At 46.3% G+C, this 27,586-nt stretch overlaps 1 protein-coding gene across 4 annotated transcripts in view; it reads right to left on the bottom strand.

Moving 5' to 3' along the window:
* The window catches only part of LOC103663804 (core histone macro-H2A.1), a 76,495-nt gene that overhangs the window by 18,094 nt on the left and 30,815 nt on the right, over positions 1-27,586 (bottom strand). The window contains exons 3-6 of one of the 4 annotated variants that reach the window (XM_040622421.1): positions 26,544-26,650; positions 25,927-26,124; positions 7,747-7,857; positions 295-394 (exon numbers count right to left, since the gene is read on the bottom strand). In XM_040622421.1, coding sequence (XP_040478355.1) covers positions 295-394; positions 7,747-7,857; positions 25,927-26,124; positions 26,544-26,650 — 516 coding nt within the window. The remainder of the gene's footprint in view (positions 1-294; positions 395-7,746; positions 7,858-25,926; positions 26,125-26,543; positions 26,651-27,586) is intronic. The other 3 variants (XM_040622422.1, XM_040622423.1, XM_040622424.1) reach the window with 3 other exon arrangements.

Raw genomic sequence — 27,586 nt, 5'->3', positions numbered from 1 at the left:
CCCAAGTAACCAGCAGTCAGTATGATCATTATGGAAGAGAATTTAGATAGCAATATATTGACAATCAAGGGGGAGAGTAGCCAATTGCACTTAATGAAACGTCATCAGATCATTTCCATTTGAAATGGCTTGGAGTGAGTAAGCATTCAGATGTGAGCATTACCCTCAAATGTCCGTCTTGGATTTGGGAATTTGGTTTGCCCACCGGAAGTTTGAGAAGATGAAGAGCCTAAATTCTGGGTTCCATAACTTTTCATCTGACAGCTGGCGGTGCCAAACCCCATCCCCAATTACCTAGGTCATCTTTAAGGTCAATGTCAGCATTGGTAGGATTGATTATGGCCTCCACCTCAAAGCCGGCTAAATTACTGATTTCACTGTGAATAAGGTTCAGCTGAAAAGAAAAGCATGAGGTGGGAAATAACAGGACAGCCGGGAAGTCACAGAGAAGTGAGCCTTGGGATACAGATGAAGGGCAGTGGGCACTCCGGGTGCGCTGGGCGCACAGGGGATGGGGAGTCGCTGGCTAACGAATCCGTTTCAAACAAGACTCGAGTGCTGCTCAGGGTGCTGGAAGGAAGCAAGCTGGGCTGAGGGGCCAGGACCTGCTGGGCGAGCTTGGGGCAAGAGGGAGGCCTAAGCCACGTGGACTGCGGGATCCACCGCCCTTTGAAGAAACAAAGGAGTGCAGCTATCAGGACCCAGAATGAGAGTGCTTACGGCCGGGGTGGGTATACGTGACCTCCTCTCTGAGCCCCGGGATGCTACGCAAGTCCTAGCTGGTCTGGGAAAGCCCTAGCAGCCCTGCCATTCTCCTCCAAGTGGCCATGGGTTTTTAAGGCCGTCCCCCTGACCCTGCCTCCTGGCCAGCTGGCTCCCCTGCCCTGCTCAGAGGGGGCCAAGAGCGAGATGGTCTGCTGCTTAGTGACATCTAAATTTCCGTGCCTAGGAGTCAGGTAATGTCGCAGTTCTGGTGACAGGCAGGAGGAGAAAGAGCGGCTCTCTAGCCAGGCGGTATCTCTTCAAGTGTTGCACTCTGTTGGGCCCCACTGGCTTGAGGATTTCCCCCAGTTTCAGGAGCAAGAAACCAACTGGCCTTTTTTGGAAGTGCCACTGAATGTCCTCCCTCCTCACAGTTATCCCGTTGCTATAGCAACCCACTGGCTGACAGGAGCCCTGAATTCTAGATTCAGCTGTCAAGAGGGGCAAGAGGAATTAGCCGGCCCAGAACTACGGTCCCAGGTCCTGGGTCCTACCCTTTCCCTTCCTGTTCTTAGGTACGAGTGCCTGCAGCTAAGTGCTCTCACGTGTGCTCTCCAAGATGCTTATCCTCCAGTGACACGAATTCCTAACAGCTGCAGCAAAGAGCAATGTCGAAGCAGCCCCCAGAGGAGTCGGTGCCTGGGACCAACTGGGATCCAGGCTGGAAGAGCTGCCTGCGGCCGCAGCGACCAACAGGACAGCCGCCCCTGTCCAGGCGCGCTCGGACGAGAGGGCCGTGTGCAGACACTTGGCAGGGAGGCTCTTGGCAGCCTGGGTCCAAGGCACTGCATTTCTGGGGCCAAATGTTTTGTTGAAAACAAAACCAAACAGAAAACCTGACACTCTATAAGCACCAGAAATATAAACTCACATTTCTCATTCCCAGAAGCACTCTGTAGATTCTCAAAAAAATGGACCCACTTAAACCAAAACTCATAAAATAAATCTGGTCATACGCTGGGCTGGGGAAAGACTTAGCCAGGCCCTGCCACAGGGCAGTGGGCTCCATTTCTACTTAGGGCTGGAAGGTGGAAGGGGAAGAAGTTTTCTCCATGGGGACTTCCTGGGGTGTGGTTCCCAGCACTGCAGGGTGGTTTAGGGACCACCAATATCCCCAAAGCTGGAGGAAGCCCACTGGGGGGACCTCACACAGCAGAGCTGTCCGCACTGCAGGCTCTGGTGCTGGGACAGAGGCAGAGAAGAGACCAGCATCGGGGCCAGGTTGCTGAGTGAGTGCTGCGTTCAGGGACAAGGGGTGTGGGTGGGCACAGACTGAAGGGGGAGGGGGCACTCCAGGAAGGCAAGTGAACGGTCAGGATTCAGGACAAGGTAAAGGGTTTGGTTATGATACCAGGTAAGTATTGCATCTTTGCATCTAACTTTAAGCAAATGCTGTTTATAAAAACTCAAATTAAGCTAAAACGCCCTGCCTCCCCCGCTCTAAATAAAACCCCACCCTAAAACCCTACACTATGAAGTAGCAAGAGGTTATTGAGGGAGGAAGGGAAAGGAGAAAAAAAGGAAAGCAACACTTGACTTGGGGTGGCATGGATGAGTATACTTTGAAGGAATCTATGAGTTCTCTTTCTTGTTTGTTAAAAATATACATGTTCAAATCCCTAAAATTCATGCTATTTTTTCCCCAACAGTATAGATGCTTCTGAAGCTATACTTGCAAGTGCCTCATTGGGAAACCAGCTATTTCCATGGGCTTGGATTCAGCTAGCAGAGAAGACCCCCGAAGACTGTCTCTGCGCCTGGGGAATGCGATCTCTGGAGAAACTGGGGGCGGGGGAGCTTTAGGGCTTTGCTGGAGCAAGGGAGTGGTTGCAAACAGAACAAACTCCTTGGAGAATTCCCGGTTCCCTCTGGACTCCTCACCTTCCTGACAAGAGGTGCCCCACTCTTGGAAGCCCAGAATGCTGCAGCACAGGGAGCCACTACCACCAGCCAGGAGAACTCCCGGCTAACCGAGTCCTGTCTCACTCTCCCCGGCATCGGACTCTGGCTTTTCCGACTATGTTCCGCCGTGCGCCAGGCTCAGCACAAGTCCTCAGGCTGAGGGCCTGAGCCGCAGAACAGTTTGCTGCGGTTAAACACATACAAGTATTTTTTGAAAACCACCTCTGGACTATGAAGCATGTGTTTGGGGCGGAGGGACTCTGTGTGTACGTCTGGGAGAGGCACGGGTGGGAGGGGAGAGGACAAACTGCCACAGGCACTTTGAGAGACACAGGGGTAACCAGCTCGGCTTGGGCAGGCAGGCCAGGGGACAGAAGCCAACAGTGAAATGGTCAAGAACAAAGGCCACAGCTCCCCTGGACAGGAGAAGAAACCCCGTGAGCATGACATACAAATAGGCCATGTGTGCAGAGGTCTGACAAGGATCCTGCAGTCCTGTGGCTGCACACAAATCAGCCTGGTAGGACCAGGAAAGACAGGCAGTCCTAGGAAGTCCCAGCCCCTGCTCCCCCAGGGACCGTGCGGCTGTCTGCAGCACAGGGCAGGGGCAGAGGGGGGCAGGAAGCAAGATTTCCAGGCACCTGTGCATATTCTCATATTTAGTCTGATTCTCTGGGAGGCAGGAGGGTCACTGATGATTTCAGAATTTGCATAAGGTCACTGCTCCTTTGTCTTATCACTGGAAATGGTGGAAAAATCAGTTTTAACCCAAAGCATGAGGAACTTAAAATATCTGAAGATTGTTGGCCACAGAGTGACCAAAGGATACTGCCAGGTACAGAGCAGAAGGGGGTCCTACATGGCTGTGGAACTGGAAGAAGGGGACTTAGCCAAGTGTCCTGCAAGACCCTTCCACTTCTGGGCCCTGATTAATCTCAGCTACAGCCAGTGTCTCTGTCTTTTATGCCCCCATCTTCCCTCTAGTGGTTATATCCATGTCAGTCCTTGTTCTCTAATCATGAGTGAACTCATCTCTAGAAGCTCCTAGAAGGTGGAGCGTGGCCTGTCTCTTAGCCCTGAGTGCCACACGATGCCTGAGATGGTGCTCAGACAGAGCTGGACTTGAATGTCCAACACCCCAACAACTCTGAGGTGAAATGAACATCTCCCTTCTCTTAAAGTAGGGCTAATGGAAATGCCAGAGCTCAGGAACCGGGCCCTTGGCCTGGCTTGGACCTGAGGTGGCTCAGGGCCAACCTGGCCTCCTGGAAGGAAGGCTGGGCCCCTACCACTCACAGCAGGTCAGGAGGCAGCCTGCCAGTGACAGGGAAGGAGCCATGGCTTGGAACTACTAGACAGACATGTGGGCTGTGCCTTGACATGACCTATTTTTTTTTAACGTATTGTTTAAAAACTCAATTTTAGGAAATGAGAGTAATTGATAAACAGTATCTGACTGACATGTTGGATCTGGCCGTCATTGTCCAATTCTGGTGTGTCTCCTGGCCTCATGATGGACAAGGGAGGGAGAACACTGACCAGCCGTATTTCCTTGTGCTAGCCCTGTAAAATGTAACTCTTCCTGTCCCCAGAGTCCACTTCGACCAAGGCAGGGGGAAAGGGTGAGGTGCTCCATAAAACTGTTTGTAGCCCAATGGAGGGCCACGTCTTCTCCGTGGCCCACGCCTGCCCAGCCTCTGGGCTAAAGGGGCTCCTTTAACTGTGCTCTGCGTCCCACCCTGCACACGTCCCCAGCTTCAGTTCTCCCAAAGGCCTCAGGTCTGGTGGTGACATCTGGTGGGTCTCAGGCTAGAACCCATCACTCAAAGACAAGGACACAGGTGGCCACGGCTAGAGGCCCAGGTGCAGAGCCAGCCCTGTTGCTACGTCTCAGACACCAATCATCAGCCATGGCGCAGAACGAGGGCATCGACCCTTCCCTCCTCACTGCTGCTTTAATGTTCCCTCTCTCCTTACAGTGTTCCAGGCCCGGGAGTCGGCCGTGTGTGTCTGTGAGGCAGACAACCCACAGTACCCCCGCAGCCGACGGGGCTGCGGCTCCAACCCTGACAGTCTGGGGGGCGTGGAGACCCACTCATAGCCTCCTCACGCTGCCTTCCCTGCTCCCTCAAATAATGCTGACCCTACCAAGAAAGCCTTAAATCATTTGCTGCCACGGGCCCAGATTTATACAAGTACACACTGGAAGAATTTTCTTTGGCAATAAAACCACCAGGTTTTCAAATCCCCAAAAGGAAGCTGCGAATCTCTGTGGAAGCACAAAGCAAAAACATTCGGTGGATTCAGATTCACAGCATGTCTTCTTTTCGAAAGAAGTGAACACTGGGCAGAAGCAGAGTCGTGAGGACGCTTCCTCCCGAGACCTGATCAACAATAACGAGATCCCGGACTCCTGAGCCCCGGGCAGGCTTCCCCTGCGAGCAGCTTAGCAACCAGGCCTGGCAAGGCCGTGCGGGCTGCGGGATCACCTTTCCCTACCGTCGCGTGCTTGCAAGAGTCAAGCATCGGCTTCACCGTCACAGGTGGCAAGGCACGATTCAGAGAATCCCGGGTACTATCCCGTCTTCCTTCTCAGGCACCCTTTCTAGGACATTTCCAAAAATCTAAGTCAACACTATCATCTGGAAGAATGACATTTTAAAATGTGCTTTGCGAGAAAAGTCACGTCAGTTTTAGGGCTCTTGCCACTTTTGCTTTACATGCCGTGACTTTCACCCCATGGTAACAGCCAACCAAGGGCCGGAAAGTACTGCTTGCAAGTAATGCTCCCGGGGATCAGCACCTGCTGCGCGTCACCCCCCAGGGGCCCAGGGCTCCAGGAGGGGCTGCTGGCACCCTGCTTCCTGACTCGGGGCCCAGGCTGACCTGAAGGGCCGCCTTACTCCACAACGCCACTTTTGGTCCTGGATTTGGGGCTACCTCGTCCTGGCTATGCGACTCTCGGGTCATTAATCTGGAAGCACTCTTAACGCGGAGCACGGCCTCTCGGTGGCTTGGTGCCTGTTCTCCCCTGCTGACATCTAAGCGCGTGACGTGGGGAAGCAGGTGGGTGGTCCGCCTGGGTCTGCACTCAACTCCCTCTCTGACAGCGGGCCACTTTACACTGGGTCCAGCTCAACCCGTCCTTTCAGACTCTCCCTTCCAAAGCCAGCACATCAGTACCGGGCACATGAGTGTCTGTCAAGTCACTGTCTTCCATTTTTCTGTTTCTTAAAGAACACTAAATGACGCCCCTGTAGGTTATTCTAGAGTATCGCTACTTCTCTAGAGCTTTCTGGTCTCCCCACCCCTGCATGGAGTACCGTCAGTACTCGCTGGTTTGTACTTTGTGGGACCATTACGCCTGGGGCTGCTGGTGCCGAGACCAGGCAGACCCCAGATGGCGGGGAAGAGGGCGCTGCTCGGTGCAGGGGAACTAGCCAGGTGTGTGCAGCCTGTGCCGCCTCCCTTCCAGGGCTCACGTGCAGCAGAGCTCGGACAGGACCCCAATCTCAGGATCAAGAAGGACATCCATCTGTACGTGGACCTTGGTGTGGCTGAGCGCGGCTACTCTCCAGGGAAGGGCGTGTGAGGAGTTCTGAGAGGAGGCTGGCTTTGGGGGGGCCGGCAGGAGGTAGCAAGAACCACACAGGGAAGGGAGAAGCCAGGGTCAGGGCACCCAAAGGTGGGGTGGAGGAAAGAGCGAGGGGCGGTGGGGACAGCAGGAGGGCCGGAGCTGCTCTACCTGCCCGGCAGGTTGCAAGCCCGGCGGACGGTCCGCACCGGGGATCAGAAGCACACTGGAGCTGCTCCCGAGCACAGGGGCGCTCACACTTGAAATCAAACCACAACAACCGGGACGACGCTTCCCATGAACACCCAGTATATGACCCAAAGGACATGTTAAAGGGTGTGAAAGTAGACCCAGGTGGTTGCCTTCACTGCTGAGTTGAAATTTTTAAAATAAATAAAAAATATCTTCAATGAAAACTTTCAAAACCCCCGACCTTAAGATGACAAGCGCTGCTTTTTTTTTTTGTCCTTTGAAAAATGCATACAAAGTACAGATAATGGTTATAAAATGTTAGCTGCGATGGTTACTTGCTGGAACACAGGGTCCGGCACAGGAATGGCATCATGAGAGCCTGAGTGCAGTCAGGACGGGGAGGAGGGGGAGGGGAGAAGGAGCACTTGCAAGGCAGGAGCAGGAGGGCTGTGTCACTTGAGATGCGAAAGAAAATTGACAGTGAGGTTGTAAAAATGATGCAGCTTCAGAACCAAGTTGTTAGCCACAAAGCAATTTACACAGAAGGTCAAATTCACACCTTTCATTTTCTTTCATGTAGGATTACAAAATTAAGAGAAATGGAATTCCCTCTTTCTCCACCCCCCCTTTTTTGGTGTTAATAGAGAAATATTAATTAACTCTCACTCTCAGGTCTTAAAAGCCTTTGCATCATTTTTATTTTCAACAAAAGTGAATCATCTTTTACGAAACCATGGCGTCCTGGCAAAGCGGCGTCACTGGGATGGCTGAAAATACAGTGCCCGCGGTTACAACAAACAAAAGATTGGCTTGAGGAGTCGAGAGGTGGCTCAGTGTACCCGTTACCGAAGGATGTTTAGACATGATCCCGCCCCCCAATCAGAGGCTCTGCCTGCAGGGCCCCCCGGAGCGAGCGGGCTGCCTGCTAGACCTTTCCTTTTCCAAGACCCAGCTTTGACTTTGGGCTGTTTTTCTGGCCGAGGCTACATGATGACCCGTTTAATCCCACATTAGCAGCTCCTTCTGCAGACTAACCCCAGGCTGTCCCGAACCACCCCCCCCAACACAGCAGGAGTGGCCTCCCCTCCTTTCAGCGCTATCTCCTCTTCCCACCCACCGAGACAGTCCCCCCCTCCCCTGCACTCCTGCCTCGGCCCTCCCTGAGGCCACCCCAAAAGCCCCGGCCGCCCACTCCTCCACCCACTGCCCCCAGCCCAGGAGCGGCCTCCAGGAACCCCCAGGCCTTCCTGCAGCAGAGGTGGCCTCCACCCATCCGTCCCAGGGCGCGAGCCGACCGAGGCCACGTGTCTGCCTACCTTCTGGCCGAGGAAGAGGCTCTTGGTGGAGAGGACCGTGAAGCCGTCCGCTGGCGTTCCCTCGGTGGTGCTGTCGGCACTGGCGGCCTTGCTGACTTCCCCCTGCTTCTTCTTGCACAAATACAAGAGTCACTGTGAGGCCCACACAGGCAGAGCACCAAGGAATCGGGGCTTTCTACCAGGGAGGTGGCTCCAGGGCCCCACCCGTCACCCTGGAGAAATGGGCAACTACCCACCCCCACTTTCCGGTGTTTCTCAACGTGGGAGCCGCAGGCTCTTTGAGGTCCGGGAGTCCCACCAAGAGTGTTAGCTGTAGTCTCATCACTTCGTAATCTCGAAATAGAGCTACTTAAAGGCAAACCTTTACTGTGGAGTGATAAACTCTAACAACTTTTCATAAAGTTAGACCAATTAAATGTCTCTTAATTAAGGGTCTTTGCTTTCTAGATGTCTGCACACTATTCAAGTGTGAGGGGAAAAAGCAAACTGTTCCCGATCATGAATTCTCAAAGAGCCAAATATCAGACCAAGGACCATAACCCTCCAACCTTCTCTAGCCGAGGACGTAAGACACTCCCCGACTGTCCTTCGAGAAAACCAGCCCTGGAGAAGGATCCCTATGGTGGCTGCTGGTGAGCCCCGCTGCCTCTGGGGACTCCCCGTCCTCCTGGTGGGCAGGGCTATCAGCGTGCTCCTGGGCTTCTTCCCCGTCCCAACCAGACTCAAGTATGTATACCCTGGGGTTCCCAAGAGCCCTGCAACATATGTTGTCCAGGTAGGTTTCATTAATTTCCAGAGCCTCCACTTTCGAATGGACTTTTCCTGCAACTGATCTGCCCTGAGTGATGTGCACCTGGGACAGAGGTCTCACGCCCCACCTCCTTGCACCACCAGCCTTGTCCCGCTTCCCCTGACTGGCATGGCACCCCCCACCCACCCCGGGAGTCGGGATACGGGGCTTTACCAGTCTTTCATGCATTTCTGTTAAGTAGGAGGGCCGTATGAGAAGCGGGTAACTTGGCTCATCTGGGGATGTCTACACTCAGATACGTCACAGACTGAGGGGAGTGGGAGCAACGGTAGTTTGGGTTTCGACACTCCACCTCCTCCCTTGCCCTGAGTTATTATCAAAAAGTACATCACTCTTGAGGGGATTCTCCAGTGTGAGCAAACCAAGCAAGCAGGGGGGTGAGAGGTATTCCAGATGGCCACGCCTTCCTAGAGGAAGGCTCTGGATCGCAACCTCAGGGCGAGGTTTGTGCCCGTACAGATGCCTGTTTAGGGACTCAGATTCAGTCACATGTTAACATGTTTGCTTACATTGGAAAATTATTCTAGTTTTATGGTCTGCTTTAACAAGAAGTGTTGCTTTAACATTTAAGTTCTATGGCCAACCTGGAACATTTTCTGTAAGTTAAATGAGCTAAATCTGAAGCTAGAAGGTTTGGATATTAATGCTAATACAAAAAGCATTTTATCAAGAAACAGGGCATTAGCAAAGATATGTTAAAATGATCACTATTATGGTTTTCCTAATTCTTTCAGTATACCAGATTTGACAAGTGAAAGAGAACCCAACAGTGAAAGGTATAACGTACAGTTACGTGCTAAGTCTTACTAAGCCTTTTTTGATATACTTTCCAGAAAACAAGAAAGGGAAAGACTGGGTGACAAATCCTTTCACTACTCAGATGTTTCTAATTCTGTGCTTTCAACAAAATGGGAGAAATACCCAATTGACTTAACAGATGAGAGGTCATTAAAGGACAGCTTGACGGACTTCATAGTAACGTACCAACGCCAGTTTCTTAGTTGTGACCAATGTACCGGGGTGATGGAAGACATTACAATGGGGAAACTGGTGAGGGGTACTGAGGAACTCTGTACGTTCTCTGTAACTTTTCTGTCAATCGAAAACAATTGTAAAATAAAACATATTAAAACGAATTGATGACAGATTACTAGGTGACTGTTGGCACTTAACTCGAGTTCAGAGGACTGAGTGATGTCACTTTAACAAAATCCTTTCCATTCCCACTTTTGTGTGTGTGTGTGTGTGTGTGTGTGCGCGCGTGCGTGAGAACAAGACATTCCTGGTACTTACACCTGTAAATATACAGATACAGGATGCTGAACCTGTTTTTAGCAATAAGTCTCTATCTTAAGAACTTGAGTTAATTGTAAAAACTATATCTCCATCTATCCCATACAGTTCCAAGAATACTTTTTCCTTAATAGTTAATAAATTTGTAAAATATTTATTGGTTTGATCAACTGCATGTTAATAAGTGTGATAACTATCCAATCCTGTAGAATCCGCATTTAGTGCCTTTATGATCACAAGAAATTTTTTCAAGAAAACTTAAAATTATATACATTATTTTTGTTGTGAAGATCAACACAATACTACCACCAGCATTAAATGTGTGGCATTAGGATAAAATTCTGTGGGACAAGTGAAAGGGACATACGGGCTCAAGGAGAAAAGTAATGTAAATTTTCCACCTATTAAAAAAGAGCTTGTCTACATACTTTTAAAATGATGGTGGTATTCCAAATCAGCACAGTATTTTGATTTCTTTGGATACATTTAAATGAGTGATAAAACAGTTTTTATATATCAAAAAATACATCCTACACAGATTTTTATTTATTATCAGAAGTTTAGCTGTCAAATTTTAAATGTGTGAGATACAAAGATTTTCAAATTGTTGTTCTGCAAGCAGAAAAAGTTTGAGAATCACTGCTCCACCCCAGTGAACACCATGCATACAGGAGGTGTTCAGTAAATGCTTGGGAATAGGATGCAGTTGATAAGTAAATAAGGATTTAGTGCTTATGCCCAAAAATACTTGGGTTTTTGTGTTTTTGTTTGTTTGGTGGTGGTGGTGGTTGTTTTTTGTTGTTGTTGTTTGGTTGGTTGGTTTTTTTTTTAGAGGTAAAAAGGCCTTAACTGACAGATTTCAAGCATTCAAGAAACGGAGCTAGCTCTATTGGGAGGAGGGGACCGTGACAGCTTCCCTGTGTCCCTGGTATGAGTCAGGAGCTGCCTATAAAGCCAAGTTTTAAGGCTGAGCCTGTAATGATTAATACTGGTGATGCCAGCAGTGATTCGTTTGCTCATGGCCTCCTCCATTAAAGCCGTTGCCCACATTGTACACTGGTACGACCACTATGAAAAACAGTATGAAGTTCCTCAAACATTTAAAAGTAGAATCCATATGATCCAGCAGTTCCATTTCTGGGAATATAACCAAAGGAAATAAAAACACTATGTCCAAGAGGTCACAGCCAACACAAAGAAACAACCTAAGTGTCCACAGCCAGATGAATGGATAAAGAACTGTGGAAACATTCAGCCATAAAAAATAAGGAAATCCTGACAGGAAACCCAGAGAGTTCCAAAAAAGATGAGCCCAAAGAGACCTACAGGCAAGACACATTATAATTAAAATGTCAAAAGTTAAAGACAAGGAGAGAATCTTAAAAGTGGCAAGAGAAAAACAACTTGTTACGTACAAGGGAACCCCCATTAGACTATCAGCAGATTCTTCAGCAGAAATTTGCAGGCCACAAGAGAGTGGCACAATATATTCAAAGTACCGAAAGTAAAAAACTTCCAACCAGGAATACTCTACCTGGCAAAAGTGTCCTTTGAAATTGAGAGATAAATAATTTTCCAGAGATGCAAAAAGCCAAAAGAGTTCACCACAACTAAACTGGCCATACTAGAAATGTGAAGGGGACTTAAGCCAAAAAGAAAGGGTGCTATTTAGTAATAGGAAAACATATGAAAGTGTAACTCTCACTAGCAAAGGTAAGTATATACTAAAAGTAGGGACTTAATCCCTTATAAGGCTAATACGAAGTTTAAAAGACAATGTTGGAATAACAATTAGTACAATAATTAGTTAAGGGTCACGTGAGATTAAAAGACATCATGTGTGACACCAATAACATGAAGTGTAAGGAGGATAAAAATGCAGAGTTTTAGAATGTATTCAAACTTACATTATCAACTTGAAACAGATTGTGAATAGTTGTTATTTATCAGCCTCATGGTAAACACAAAGCAAAAGCCTACAGTAGATACTACACAAAAGATAAAGACACCATTAAAGACAACCACCAAATCACAAAGGCAGAGAGCAAGAGAAGAAAGGAACAGAAGAATTACAGAACAGCCAGAAAACAATTCACAAAATGACAGGTACATACCTGTCAATAATTACTTTAAATGTGAATGGGCTAAATTCTCCAATCAAAAGACATACAACGACTGAATGGATAAAAACACAAGACTCATTGATAGGCTGCCTACAAGAGACACAGTTCACAAGTAAGGACAAGACACAAAGTGAAGTGGTAGAAAAAGATTTTTCATGCAAAAGGAAACCAAGAGAAAGCAGGGGTAGCTACAGTTATATCAGACAAAATATTCTTTAAAATAAAGACTACAATAACAGATACTAAAGGGTATTACATAATGATAAATGTGTCAAACCCACAAGAGAATATCTATATATACTCTATAAATATTGTAAACACTTATGCACCCAATCTAGGATCACATAAATATATAAAGCAAACACGAAAAGACCTAAAGGGAGAAACGGACAGCAATACATTAATAATAGGGGACATCATACCCCCACCTTCATCAATAGATAGATCAAGCAGACAGAAAATCAATGAAGACTGGCCTTAAATGACATGAGACCAAGTGGATTTAACAGATATATTCAGAACATTTCACCCAAAAGTAACACAGTACACATTTCTTTCATACCCACATGGAACATTCTGTAGGACAGGTCATATTTTAGGCCACAAAACAGGTCTTAATAAATTTAAGAAAACTGAAATCATATCAATCATCTTTTTTGATCATAGTGCCAAGAAACTAGAAAACAATTATGAGGGAAAAAACTGGAAAATTCAAATATGTGGAGATTAAACTACACACTATTCAACAACCAATGGGTCTAAAGAAGAAATCAAAAGAGAAATCAAGAAATACCCTGAGACATTTATGGAACATAAGAAGTAGGAAGATCGGTAGGAGATGAAAGGGAAGAAGAAAGGGGGGGTAAACAGAAGGGGGAAAGAACCATGAGAGACTATGGACTCTGGGAAACAAACTGAGGGCTTCGGGAGGGAGGGCTGGGATAGGCTGGTGATGGGTATTAAGGAGGGCACGTATTGCATGGTGCACTGGATGTTATACGCAACTAATGAATCATCGAACTTTACATCAAAAACTGGGGATGTACTGTATGGTGACTAACATAATAGAATAAAAAATATTATTAAAAAAAATAAATAAATCTTTAAAAAGAAAGAAAGAAATACCCTGAGACAAATGGAAATACAACACACCAAAACTTATGAGATGCAGCAAAAGCAGTTCTAAGAGGAATGTTTACAGCAATACAGGCCTACTTCAAAAAACAGGAGAAATCTCAAACGCCTAACATCAAAAGAAACCAGGAAAGAAAAAAAAAGGGAACAAATGAAGCCCTAAGTTAGTAGTAAGAACGAAATAATACAGATCAGAGTGGAAACAAACTAAAAACAGAAAAGATCAATAAATCTAAGAGCTAGCCCTTTGAAAAGATAAACCTCTGGCTAGACTCACCAAGAAAAAAACCCCCAGAGGATTCAAATAAATAAAATCAGAAATGAAAAAGATGTTACAACTGACACCACAGAAATACAAAGAACTGTAAGAGACTACTATGAAAAATTATATGCCCCCAAAAAATGGACAACCTAGAAGAAAGGGACAAAATCCTAGCAACACACAACCTACCGAGACTGAATCCTGAAGAAAAATAAAAATCTCAACAGATGGATTACTAGTAAAGGGATAGAATCAGTAATCAAAACCTCACAACAAACAAAAGTCCAGGACCAGAAGGTTTCACTGATTAGTTCTACCAAACATTTAAAGAAGAATTAATACCAATCCTTCTTAAATTATTCCAAAATATAAAAGAGGAGGACACTTCCAAACTCAATTTACAGGCCAGCATTATCCTGATACCAAAACTAGACAAGGATGCCATAAGAAAAGTAAATTACACGCCAATATCCCTTGTTAACACAGATGCAAGACCCTCAACAAAATACTAACAAACTGAATTCAACAGTACATTAAAAGAATCATATACCATGATCAAGTGGGCTTTATTCTGGGGATGTAAGCGTGGTTTAATATCCATCAGAGTGATACACCATAGTAACAAATGACGGATAAAAAGCATATGATCACCTCAACAAATGCAGAAAAAGCATCTGACAAAATTCAACATCCATTTATGATAAAAAGCTGTCAAAAACTGGGTACAGAAGGAACATACCTATCTATACATAATAAAGTCCATAAGTACCAAGCCAAAAGCTAACATCATATTCATTAGTGAAAAGCTCAAAGCGTTTCCTCTAAGATCAGGAACAAGACAGCAATGCCCATTCTTGCCACTTTTATTCAATATACTATTATATAAGTCCTAGCCAGAGCAATTAGGCAAGAAAAATAAATACAAGGCATCAAAATCAGAAGGGAAGTAAAGCGGTCACTATTTGCAAATAGCATGATATTATATATATAAAACCCTAAAGACTCCACCAAAAACCTGTTAGAATAAATGGATTCAATAAAGTTGCAGGATACCAGATTAATATACAGGATTCTGTTGCATTTGTATATGCTAATAACAAATTATCAGAAAGAGAAATTAAGAAAACAATCCCATTGACAATGGCATCAAAGAAATAAAATACTTAGGAATTTAACCAAAAAGGCAAAAAACTATATGCTGAAAACTCTGTATTGTACACTGAAAACTATAATATATTAATGAAAGAAATTGAAGAAGACACAAATGGAGAGAGATTCTGTGCTTATGGATTGGAAGGATTAAAATTGTTAAAATGTCTGTACCAACCAAAGCAATCTACAGATTTAATACAACCTCTATCAAAATTCCAATGGCATTTCTCAGGGAAACAGAACAATCCTAAGATTTATATAAAATCACAAGACTCTGAAAGCCAAAGCAATCTTTGCAAAAAAACAAAAGAGAAGGCATCATGCTCCCTGATTTCAAATTATATTACAAAGATCAGTAATCAAAACAGTATGGTATCAACATGAAAACAGACATAGACCAATGGGACAGAACAGAGAGCCCAGAAAAAACCCGCATATATATTACTAGTTCATGTCAAAAGAGTTAAGAATATACAAAAGGGGAAAGATCAGTCTCTTCCATTAAACTGTGTTGGGAAAATGGGACAGCCGTATGCAAAAGAATGAAGCTGTACCAACATTATACATCTTACACAAAAATTAACTCAAAATGGAGAAAACATGTGAATATAAGTCCTGAATCAAGAAACTCCTAGGAAACAGAGGGCAAGCTCCTTGTTATTGGTCTTGGTGATGATTTTTTTGGATATGGGATCACAGGCAAAGGCAACCAAAGCAAGATCAACAGTGGGACTACACCAAATGGAAAAGATTGTGCAGAGCAAAGGAACCATCAACAAAACGAAAAGTCAACCTTTAGAGAAATTTGCAAATCATCTACAGACAGTCCCTGACGTCCAATGGTTTGACTTTGAATTTTTCAGCTTTACAATGGTACAAAAGCAATACACGTTCAGTAGAAACCATACCTCGAATTTAAATTTTGATTTTTTTCCTAGGATAGCGACGTGCTATACTCTCCAGGGGTGCTAGGCAACAAGAGCTAGCCGCAGCGCCCCGTCAGCCACACAGTCATAAGGGTACATGATGAATACACTTACAAAACCATCCTGTACCTATGGAACCATCCTGTTTTTCACTTTCAGTACAGTATTCAATAAATAACTTGAAATATTCCACACTTTCTTATAAAATAGGCTTTTGTGTGAGAAGGATTTTGTCCAACTGTAAGCAAATTAGTGTTCTGAGCACATGTGCAGTAGGCTAGGCTAAGCTATGATGTTTGGTAGGTTAGGTGTGTCAGACGCATTTTGAACTTTTAATGGGTTTACCAGGATGCAACCCCGTCAAAAGTCAAAGAAGCTCTGTATCTGATAAGGGGTTAATATCCAAACTATATAAAGAACTCCTACAACTCAATAGCAAAAGGAAAAAAAAAATTTGATTAAAAAGTGGCCAGAGACCTAAATGTGAGGCCTGAAACCATAAAAATTGTAGAAGAGAACACAGGCAGTAACTTCTTTGACATCAGCCATAGCAACTTCTTCCTAGATATGTCTCCTGAGGCAAGGGAGACAAAAGCAAAAATAGATGATTGGGACTACACCAAAATAAAAAGCTTCTGCAGAGGGAAGGAAATAATTCACAAAACTAAAACTAACCTATGGAATGGGAGAAGATATTTGCAAATGACACATCTGATAAAGGGTTAGCTTCCAAAATATATAAAGAACTTAATAAACTCAACACCCAAAAAACAAATAATTAAAAATGGGCAGAAGATGTGAACAGACATTTTTCTATAAAAGACATACAGATCCCCAACAGACACATGAAAAGATGCTCATCACCACTGATCATCAGGGAAATGCAAATCAAAACCACAACGAATTATCACCTCACACCTGTCAAAATGGCAAAAATCAACAGCACAAGGAACAAAAGGTGTTGGTGAGGAAGGGGGGAAGGGGGAGCCCTCTTACACTGTTGGTGGGAATGCAAACTGGTGCAGCCACTGTGGAAAACAGTATGGGGTTCCTCAGAAAGTTAAAAATGGAACTACTCTGTGATGCAGCAGTCACACTGCTAGGTATTTACCCAAAGGATAGAAAATACTAATTAAAAGGGATACATGTACCATGACGTTTAAAGCGGCATTATCTACAATAGCCCAATTACGGAAACAGCCCAAGTGTCCGCTGAATGATGAACTGATAAAGAAGACGTAGTGCATATACACAATGGATTAATACTCAACCATAAAAAAGAACCAAGTTTTGCCGTTGGCAACAACTTGGATAGAGCTAGGAATATTATGCTTAGCGAGACAGGTCAGTCAGAGAAAGAAAAATACCATATGATTTCACGCATATGTGAAATGTACGAAACAAAAGAGCAAACGGGAAAAAAGAGAGGGAGGCAAACCAAGAACCAGTGTCTCAGCTCTGCAGAACAAGTGGATGGTTACCAGAGGGAAGATGGGTGAGGGAATGGGTCAAACAGGTGATGGGGATTAAAGAGGGTGCTCGTCACGAGCACCGGGTATTGTACGGAAGTGCTGAATCACTACAGCAGACACGGGAAACTAACATTATGCTGTACGTTAAGTAACTGGAATTTAAATAAAAACTTTAAAAAGTGGTCAGATTCTGAGTAGACATTTTTCCAAAGAGGACATACCGATGGCAAACAAATATATGGAAAGGTGCCTCACATCACCAACCATCAGGTAAATGCGATTCCAGAGCATCATGAGACATCACCTCACAGCTGTTAGGTTATTATCGAAAAGACAGGAAATAAGAGGTGTTGGTGAGGACATGGAGAAAGGGAGACTCCCTGTGTACTGTTGGTGGGAATGTAAATTGGTGCGGCCACCATGGGATACAGTGTGGAGGTTCCTCAGAAAATTAAAAACAGAACTACCATATGACCCACCAATTTTTACTTCTGAAGAACACAAAAACACTAACTCAAAAAGATATATGTACCCCCATGTTTACTAGAGCATTATCTGTAATAGCCACGTCATGGAAAGAACCTAAGTACCCATCAATGGAAACATAAAGAAAATATGATAATTTAATGAAGAGATTTATATATTACATATATGAACATGTTTTATATTCTAATATATGTCCTTACATATATAATATGTCCTATTATAATTATATGTCTTATTATACATATCTCCTAAATCATTTTATGTATACATATACACATACATTTATATAAAACACAATGTTACTAAACCATAAAAAAGAAGGATGTGACCTTAAGGTATTATACTAAGTGAAATACATCACAGAGAAAGACAAATAACTGTATGTTCTCACTTATAGGTAGAATCATAAAAAAGAAAGAAAAAAAGCCCAGTTGCTAGATACAGAGAACAGACTGACAGTTGACAGAGGCAGGGGCTGAGGGTGGGAGGCAGGTGAGATGGGTGAAGGAGGTCAAAAGCTACAAACTTTCAGTTATAAAAGAAAGAAGTCCTGAGGGGGTAATATGAAGCCTGGTGACTAGAGTCAGTAATATTGTATTGCCTATTTGAAAGTAGCTAACAAAGTCGACCTTACAAGTTCTCATCCTAAGAAAAGTAACTCGGTAATTACGTACAGTGATAGAGGCTAACTGGACATACTGTGGCCATCATTCACAATATATATACAAATATCAAATCGTCACGTGGTACACCTGAAAGGACTGTAATGTTAAATGCCAATTCTCTCTCAATAAAAAAGAAATTCAAATCCATAATATAAAAAGAAGTACTGTACGTCATTTAAAATAGATAGCCAATCCTAATTTTTAAAACTGCACAAGCACTAGCACAAAAGGAATTACGCAAAGGGCCAAAATTGGTTTGAGCACACGCTAAAGCTAACTGGTCATCGAGACGATGCACAGCCAGCAGAATGGTTAAAATTCAATTCTCAGATTAGCCTGCCTCGGCAAGAATGTAGCACTGGAATTCCCATTTGCTGCATTGGGACTACATACTTTTACCCCCACTCGGGAAAACTATTTGGCACTCTCTGCTAAAGCTGAACATATAAATACCCTGTGATACCACGATTCCACTTAAAGGTATTCTCCCAAGACAATACAACATGTGCGCACCAAAAGGCATGTACTTTTGGAGCAGGAATCTTGGTGGGAGCCTCAAATTGGAAACAAATATCTCCAGAGCAGAATGGATAACCACGTGGTGGTAAATTCCGACCATGAGATGCACAGACTCGGTGCTGTCTGCTACATACAATAACCTAAATGAATCAAACACAATGTTAAGACAAAAATAAAAATATATGCACCCCAATGAAGTGTACTATGAAGACAAAAAAAGGTCCCTTAACTTGCTCGAATTCCATCTAAAGCCCTATACCTCATTTTTTATTTATAGTTGTGTATTTGTGGGAGACTTGGATGTCAGCGGTCAGAAAGTACTAACTTCACCTAGAGTTCCAGTCCGAGCTAGTGATGTGGGAAGACCCTGAACTCACCTCCACCACAGACACCCCACATCTGCCCCTATTGATACAGCAATTCCTTCTGAAGAACTGAGGGCTGACTGAACAGCTTCTACACAACAAAAGATAAAGAGACCACATAGAGAATAATAGCAGAAGAGACGGAGACATGATCATGAAGGGAACCCCCACCCTTGCTGCTGCATACTGCAGGAGGGAGGAACAGTAGTGCGGCACTGGGAGCAGATTTCTCTGCCGTGGGGCACAGGGAAAAAATAGCCTTGGTTTAAAAGAGCAGCTAGAATATAAAAGATCCAGCCCTAGAACTCCACTAAATGGCAGGGTTGCTGCTGAAATTCTCTCCAGGTCAGAGGAACTGGTTAGTGCCATGGTTTCCATTTCCCCTACACCTTGGTAGCATGGGTGGATGGGAGGGAGCAGGGTCCCAGTGCCCTACATCCAATATCCTTGATGAACAAAGATTAAAAAAAAATCCTCAACAAAATATTACCAAACTGCATTCAAGAATACATGAGAAAGATCATTCACTGGGTGCCTGGGTAGCTCAGTCGTTAAGCGTCTGCCTTCGGCTCGGGTCATGATCCCAGCAGTCCGTTTCTCCCTCTACCCCTCACCCCTGCTCCTGCTCTCTCTCTCATGCTGTCTCTCAAATAAAATCTTAAAAAAAAAAAAAATCACTCACCATGACCGAATGGGATTTATTCTGGGGATGCAAGGATGGTTCAATCTTTGCAAATCAAGCAACATGATACACCACATCAACACAATGAAGGATAAATATACTATGACCAAGAGGATCAAAAGATTAAAAAAAAAACATGTGACAAAATTCAACATCTATTCATGATAAAAACTCTCAATAAAGAGGGTTTCATGAATAGACATTTTTCCAAGGATGACATACAGTTGCTCAACATCACTCATCATCAGGGAAATGCAAATCAAAACCACAGTGACTTATCACCTCACACCTACCAAAACGGCTGAAATCAAAAGAATAAGAAATAACAAGTGTTGGGGAGGAGGTGGAGAAAAAAGAACCCTTGTGCACTGCTGGTGGGAATGTAAACTGGTGCGGCCACTATGCAAAACAATATGCGTGTTCCTCAAAATTTAAAAATACAGTTACCATATGGTCCAGTAATCCACTTGTTATATCTCCAAAGAAACAGAACACGCTAATTGGGAAAGATATATGCACTCCTATGTTTATTGCAGTATTATGTATAGTACCCAAGACAGAGAAGCAACCCAAGTGTCCATCCACAGATGAATGCATAAAGAAGTGGCATACGCATATATTATTCACATGCACACACAAAGGAATATTGCTCAGTGATATAAAAGGATGAGATCTTGCCGTATGCAACAACGAGGATAGACCCAGAGCATATTATGCTAAGTGAAATAAGTCAGAGAAGATAAATACCGTATGGTATCACTTACACATGCCATCTAAAAATCAAAAGAGATGAATGAAACAAAAAGTAGAAACAGAATCATAAATACAGAGCACATGAGGCTGCCAGAGGAGAGGTGGGTGGCATGGTGGGCAAAATGGGTGAAGAGGCGTGGGAGGTACAGGCTTCTAGTTACAGAATAAGTCACAAGGATAAAACGTACAGCACAGGGAATAAAATCAATGGCGTTATAATATGGTTGCGCGGTGACAGACGGTAAAGACAGTGGGGGGTGAGCACAGTGAAACATACAAAGACAAACAGCTACATTGTACACCCTGAAACTAACATTGTAGGTCATTTACACTTTTTAAAAAAAATACTACAAAAAAAGATACAAACTTCCAGTTATGAGATAAAGAAGTACAGGGGCTGTAACACACAGCACGCCAACTAGAGTTAACAGTGCTGCACGGTATAGCTGAAAGTTATTAAGAGGGTAAGTCCTAAGAGTTCTCATCACAAAGACAAACGAACGCTTTTTTTGTAGCTACATGAGACAATATCGCCTGAACTCACTGTGGTAACCATTCCACAGCTGATGTAAGTCAAGTCCTCATGCTGCATACCTTAAATGTAGGTAGTGCTGTATGTCAGGCATATCTCGATAAAACTGGAAAACAGCGCTAGAGAGGATAAGAGGTGGAAACTTTGAGCAGAAGAGGTACCATGAATGCACAAATACAGTGAGAGTCCAGGATGTGATATTAAGAAAAAAAATGTTTTTAAGCTGTTGCTCCACTTGGCCTACAACAGATGGCTGTCAGCCCTGCACCTACCGAGGGGCTTCTGCCAAGGCGAGTAAGTGGTCTGTGGTCACAGGACACACAAGGGACATGATGTGCGGGCTCTGAAATTCTGCATACGATTTCTGGTTCTACTAGTGCTGAAATCTAGAGCACACTGCTTAACTTCTCTCTGCCTTTGATTCCTTGTGGGAAAAATGAGTCTAAGGTGGGAGATCTGATAAAACACTGGCCTTGAGAGAAAGCTGCCAAGCCCTGTCTGTGTAGGACAAGCCATTCCTTCCCGGTTCTCTCCAGTCCAGCTATTTGGCAAACACCCCGAGTCTCTTCCGTGCGAGGTTCCCGGCCCACGACAGGGTAGTTGAGGTGCCCTGTGAGAGGTCCCTACGTTCAGATCACAGTAACCGTTCCGTAAGTTTTACATCAAGCCTGTAGTCAGGGATCACTTCCCTTCCCAGCCTTTTGGATTCAAATGCCACTTTCTTTTATGAAATGGTGAGAGTAGGCGGTAGATTTTTTTCAGAACCTGGCAGGAGGGGAAAAAGCTAGCAAGCAATAGTCTTTGTCAGTTTCCAAAATGACTGACTTTGGGGAATTTAATAATGTTCTACAAATCCTAAAGCCCCCATGTATTGTACCTGCACCCAGCTTCTATTCGGTCAGAGTCAGGGGGGAGACCTATTTAAGAACATGTGCGGGCTGAGTGTCCAAAAAGCCTTACGTGAAATCATCAACCCAAGATGACCTATTCCCTGTCTCCTTCACCCTGATGTCGGACCTGCTGGGAAGCTTAAAAGGCCAGCAAAATTTTGCAAGGATGGCAGCTTCTCACAAGAACCAATGTCTTTCTTTGGCACCCTTGACTCCAACATTCACCACTCAGTTTCCAGTTTAAATATTTCTCAAAAAAGAAACAGGTGCTCTACCAAATTCATCGTGGGCTTTCCGACAGGCAGTGAGCAAGTGTATCGTCATGATTCAGGAGGTGATTTCCACACGGGGGTGGAGTTCAGTGGGGGTGGCAGCGTGGGTTTATGTTTGCAGAGTCCTAGGTGAGACTGCATCACTGTATTGTACACCTGAGACTAACAGAACTCTGTATGTTAACTAACTTGAACTAAAATAAAAACTTAAAAAAAAAAGGAAACAAATCAGAAAAATCCTAATTGAGAGTATTTTTTAATCCAGACTTTTGGCAAAAACGGTCTTGGAGATGCCTTAAAGGTTGCCCTATGGCTCTCAGTAAACATTCCGACAAGGGGTCTTAACCTGGAGGACTTAAGCATAAATGGCTTCCTTTGAATCTTCAGTATTTTATGCGGGTGAAAACCTTCTGTAATGGCCCTGCTCCCCCTCAGTAGATCAAAGCTCAGCGAGCGCCCACGGAGCGCAAGGGCCTGCGCTCACCGCTGCGCCCTCACAGCAAGAGTAACGGGGAGCACGTGCAGGCTCGGTGAGTACCGATCAAACTGAAGGCATCTTCTTTCAACAACTTTGGTGTTAACCGCTAAAAGGAGGCAGAGTTGGACACTTCTGGCTGGGAGAAGATGCTCTGCAGGCGAACACCCATGCACACTCAGGGTCCCTGTGGCACTTGGTGGCTGGAATGCTCAGAACTGCCAGTTCATTCGCAGAGCACTGGTGAGAATGGCTTTGCACACTACCCAGGGCACCAGAACCACCCGGGGGAATACGCAAGAACAGCTCTGTGTTCAGAGCCGCCCAAGAACAAGGCAGTGAGAGCAAGAGCGAAGGTGTGTGCCAGGCACTGTTGTGAGGACTTGACAGCACGCTCTCCTAAGCCACCCGCGCACCCTGTGTTCGAACTCACTTCACAGACGAGGAAACGGAGACACCAGGGAAATTAAGTCACTTCCTAAGGTCACACGACCAGGACGTGGCAGAATTTGAACACAAAGCCAAGTGCACTGGCACCCTTCACTGCTGCGGCACCCTGGCCAAACGGCGGGTAACGTCGTTTATACGTTCTTATATTTAAAGGCAGGGACAATGAGGAGGGCTTTACGGATTGCTATGCTTTCACGCATAGACTTTCTGAAAGGTACATTCACACTCATTACAGGGACTGCTCTGGGAGGCAGGGGGGCCGTGCTGAGAATTCTTACAGCACCCTCCTTTGTGCCATCCCCACCCTGACACATACTACCTGGTCAGAAACACGGTGCACGTGTTCGGTCGCTGAAATGTGAGGCTGGAAGGGACGCCATCATTTTAGGGGAGGGGGTAAACTGAGGCACAGACTCGCCTGAGGCCACCCACCAAGTAGGAAGGAGGAGCCCCAAGGCACCGTGAGGGCCCTGGACTCCCAGCCCCAGTGGGTTCTGGTTCCATGATAGCTGACTCAGCTGTCACAACTGGAGACTTTCAAAACCTCCCAATTACATCGAATTGGGGGGAAAATTATGATTTGGAATTCAAGTGTTGACACTTGAAAAATACCAACTCCCTTTTACTCCAAGTGCTTTAGCATGTTACTAAGGCTTTTTCCGCATGTCTCTGGAAAGGTTATTTTCAGAACATTCCACTTAAACCTGGAGATGCAGGTTCTCTGCTGTTTCTGGGAGCTGACACCACAATTTACATTAAACAAATGTTTTGAAAATTAGCTGTTCACGGTTCCAATTTCAGCTTCCCCCAGAGTTTAATGTTAGCCAAATACTGGTACAGTAAGCAGACAATGTGTTTTATTGTGTGGAAGAAAAACAGACCACCATAACAGACTTCCTGCTTTTGTAATCAAGGGGAAAGCTGAGTGTTTGAGTGATTATTGGCATATGGTTATTAGAAACAGTGAGTTCCAAATATAGCTACTAGAACTAAAGACACACACACACACACACACACACACACACACCCTTCATTTCCAGTCCAAAAAGAAACAGCATTCCTAGTGCTTGGTAAAGTGGGAGGGCCAGAAAGCTGTCAGGCAATAACTACTAGGGGCAGTTCAGGGGTGACGGGAGCAGGGTTCAGCCCAGGGTTGCTGAGGCACACAGTTAGAGGGGCTGCTCTGACGTCAACGAGCAGAAGGTCTGTGTGAACAAGGGCCACGCTTGGGCCACAGCTGGACAAACGCTACGCCAAGCACCAAGGGCTCTGCTCTGTGGGCAGCCAGCTCCCCAGGGCCGTGATCCAGAGACGATGGACTTGGCATCTTCAGCCTCTAGCATTCAGAAAGGCTTGCACACTTTCCCCGGCCTTCCCTCTCGTCCTGCTCCTCCCCACGAATGTCCATGTTGAAAGGGGGGAGAGAAACCGTTCAATCTGCTAATTTTGTACTTGGCAGGAAGGAGTACGGGAGCATTCTGCAACATCCCCGCCTGGCTGCATGCCTCCCCTAGGACTCATGAGCGAGGTGGCGTGTAAGTGTCTGGAAAGAACTTCCAGGACGCCCTTCAGTAATGGGTTTCTGTCTCAGAGAGCTGGGAGTGATTCTCAGCTAGGTGGGGAGGGGCGGGGCGGGGCGGTGGCCTGTGCACAAGATGGATTCAGAGTTGCTGTTCTCAGGGAAACATTTGCTCACACCCAGAAGTGTGTACAAAAAGTAAGGCTGCTTCCGCCTCACTACCAAAGGCCGGCCAACGGTGTGGATAGGAAGCTGGGGGCAGGGGCCTGCTCTGTGGACCGGCTCGGGGTAGGGGACATGCTGGGAGGGTGGACAGGGGTAGGGCGCAGCCTGGCCCAGCAAGGTGTCCTCACCATATCGCCTGGTCGAAGGCTCTGGGTTCTGGGGAAGAACGCGCTGACGCTGCATCTGACCCACAAGGCGTCTCCAGGAAGCTACTCGTGAGGGTCTCAAAGTAGGCAGGCCACCCTCTGCCAGAGGCAATTCCCTCCTAGTCTGGCTGGAGACTGAAGGATCACACCTGAGGGGGTGCCCCAGGGCGGGTGGAGCAGGGCAGTTTAAGCTTCCATTTTGTTCCCGAGGAGCTTTCACTACCCGGTCCCTAGTTGGCTGGGCCTGGAGGCTGTGACAAGAGCTCAGAGGCCGGGTCCACTGAGGAAGGAACACACAACACGTGTTCCAGGAGTTTTGGAGCCTCAGGCCAATGCTCAGAGAAGGGAGCGCCACCCCCCACAGGCCCAGACCTCCGGAGGGTGGGCTGCCGCCGCTCCACTGTGAGGATTGGGGCTGGGGATCAGCTGGCCTGCCGCACCCACGAAGACAGAAGGTCACGCTACTGAGAGCGCTTCACTTGCCACAAAAAGATAGCACCTAGGACCTCATCCCAGTCCATGCTGGGTCCGGCAGGAGCGTCTGGATAATGCACCTGTTTTCTTCCTTAACACGGCAACCATTCTAAAGAGCAAACTGCCTGAACCATCCTTCCTTGAGGAGCAGACGTGGAGGCATGGCAACCTAGTGTTCATTCTGAGAGCGTCGGGGGCGAGGAGGCAGGCGGTGCCTCTAGGTAGGACTCGACGGCGGCCACCCAGCACAGGAAAGCTCCTGCACACCCAGGTCCCTTCCCAGAGGTGTGAGCCTCTCCCTGGCAGGCCAGGAATGGGGTCTTTGCAGCCTGGGGCTATCTGCCCCAGCTTCCTCCCCACGTTCCCCTTGCCTGCAGGAATCAAGTTTTCCACTCAGATTCTGGCCAACGGAGCTGGACTAGCTTCTCTACCAGCAGCTCCGACTCGTTCTTTCTTAGTCCTTGGATAAGCCCCCAGCAGGAAGGAGCCACTCATGACCTCCCCCACCTGCACCTGCCCTACCCCAACCCACATACCCCTGCCCAATCACATACCTTGGATTTCCGGGCCCCTTTCTTGCCTCCTGCTTTCTTAGACACGGGCTTCTTCTGGGATGGAGACTTGGCCTTTTTGGCTGGGGGTGGCGTGATGATGGCTTCCAACTTCCCTTTGGATCCTCGTTTCTTTGCTAGCAACTCCGGGTGGATGTTTGGTAACACTCCCCCGCTGGCTATGGTGACTCCTTTTAGCAGCTTGCAGGAAAATCAAAGGAGCAGATGGTTAGCCTGGGCACCCTGTCTCTGACCTTCAAGAAGTCTGCCCTGCCCGTTCACATTCTTGCTTTGCTCGGTAGCGTGCCTTCCTCCACAGCACCTCCAAGGATGCTGACGGGACCCAGGCTCAGTACACAGAGAGCAAGTCCTCAGAGTCGCTCACTCTAGCGGAACTTCACTATCTTTCCTCTGGGGAGGGCCAAATACCTTGTTTCATTCCCTCCCATCCCCAAATGAGGCCTCGAGGAAACACTGGCACAGGGTCAGAGAAGCTGCTAAGAGTCCAAAACGCAGTGCACACCTCTGACGGCCAGGCAAGCGCCAACCTCCCTGTGTCTCTCAAGCAGCAGACCGCCCACCGAAGCGTCTGGCAGGGGAGGGAGAAGAGCGCCCCATACCTGATTCAGCTCCTCGTCGTTGGCCACAGCCAGCAGGATGTGCCGGGGCGTGACCCGTCCCTTCTTGTTGTCTCTTGCTGCATTGCCTGCCAGTTCCAGAATCTCAGCTGCGGGGAGCAGAGGGGGAGAGCATCCGGGCACGTTAGAGCGTCAGAGGATCTCGGGCATGCTCCCGTGTCCCGCTACCCCCAGGCATGACGCTGCAGGTGCCCTGCGCCACCCCACTACGAGCTGAGTCACAGAGGTGCTGGGTGCGCCCAGGAGGCCCCTCCGCTCCAATCCATTTGTTTTGGAGATGAACACGGAGGCTCAGAAAGAAGGCACCAGCTGAAGGTCCCCCAGTGAGAAGTGGTGGAGAGGACACGTGATCCTGATTTCCACAACGGGCTGCCTGCGGTCAGCCCTCCACATGCCGCCAAGACCAAGCCTGCGGAGGCAGTAGTGCGGCCCCGAGAGTGAGCTGTGCATCCCGAGCAGCGGGGCGGGCCTGGGTTTCTGGGACGGCAGGGGCTTGGCCAACCTCTGTTGACAAAAGCAACATCGAACACCCACACCTTCAGGCTCAAAAGTAAAAGCATATGACGGGACTCCACCAAGTCAACAACCTAAAAACATAAACCAAAAGAGGTAGGATGCAACAGAGCAGGCCGAAGACGCACAACGAAATGCGACATATCACACCAACAAAGCTCGACTGGGTACTGATGATCAAAAAAAGCTATGAAAGTCATTCTGGACAAAACTGAGATCTGAACATAGACTGGATATTAGATGCTAAAGGATTATTAATTTTCTTGGGTGTGACTGTAATGTCACCACCCTGTAGAGAGCCATGTTCACAGGAGATACATGCCTAAGTACTTGGGGGTCAAGGATCCTGACTTCTGCAATTTACTCTCAAATAATTCCGTCAAACTCCACGGAGTAAAGCCAATGTGGGGATAGGCTAAGTGCTATTAAATCTAGGTGTGCGATGTAAGTGCCCCTCTTTCACCATTCTGTATGCTTGACACTGTAGAATTTTTTTTAAGATTTAGTTGAGA

Source organism: Ursus maritimus, unplaced genomic scaffold, assembly GCF_017311325.1.
Source record: "Ursus maritimus isolate PB19 unplaced genomic scaffold, ASM1731132v1 scaffold_5, whole genome shotgun sequence".
NCBI lineage: Eukaryota > Metazoa > Chordata > Mammalia > Carnivora > Ursidae > Ursus > Ursus maritimus.
Note: the sequence above shows the minus strand (reverse complement) of the source record. Positions and strands in the feature narration are given on the sequence as shown.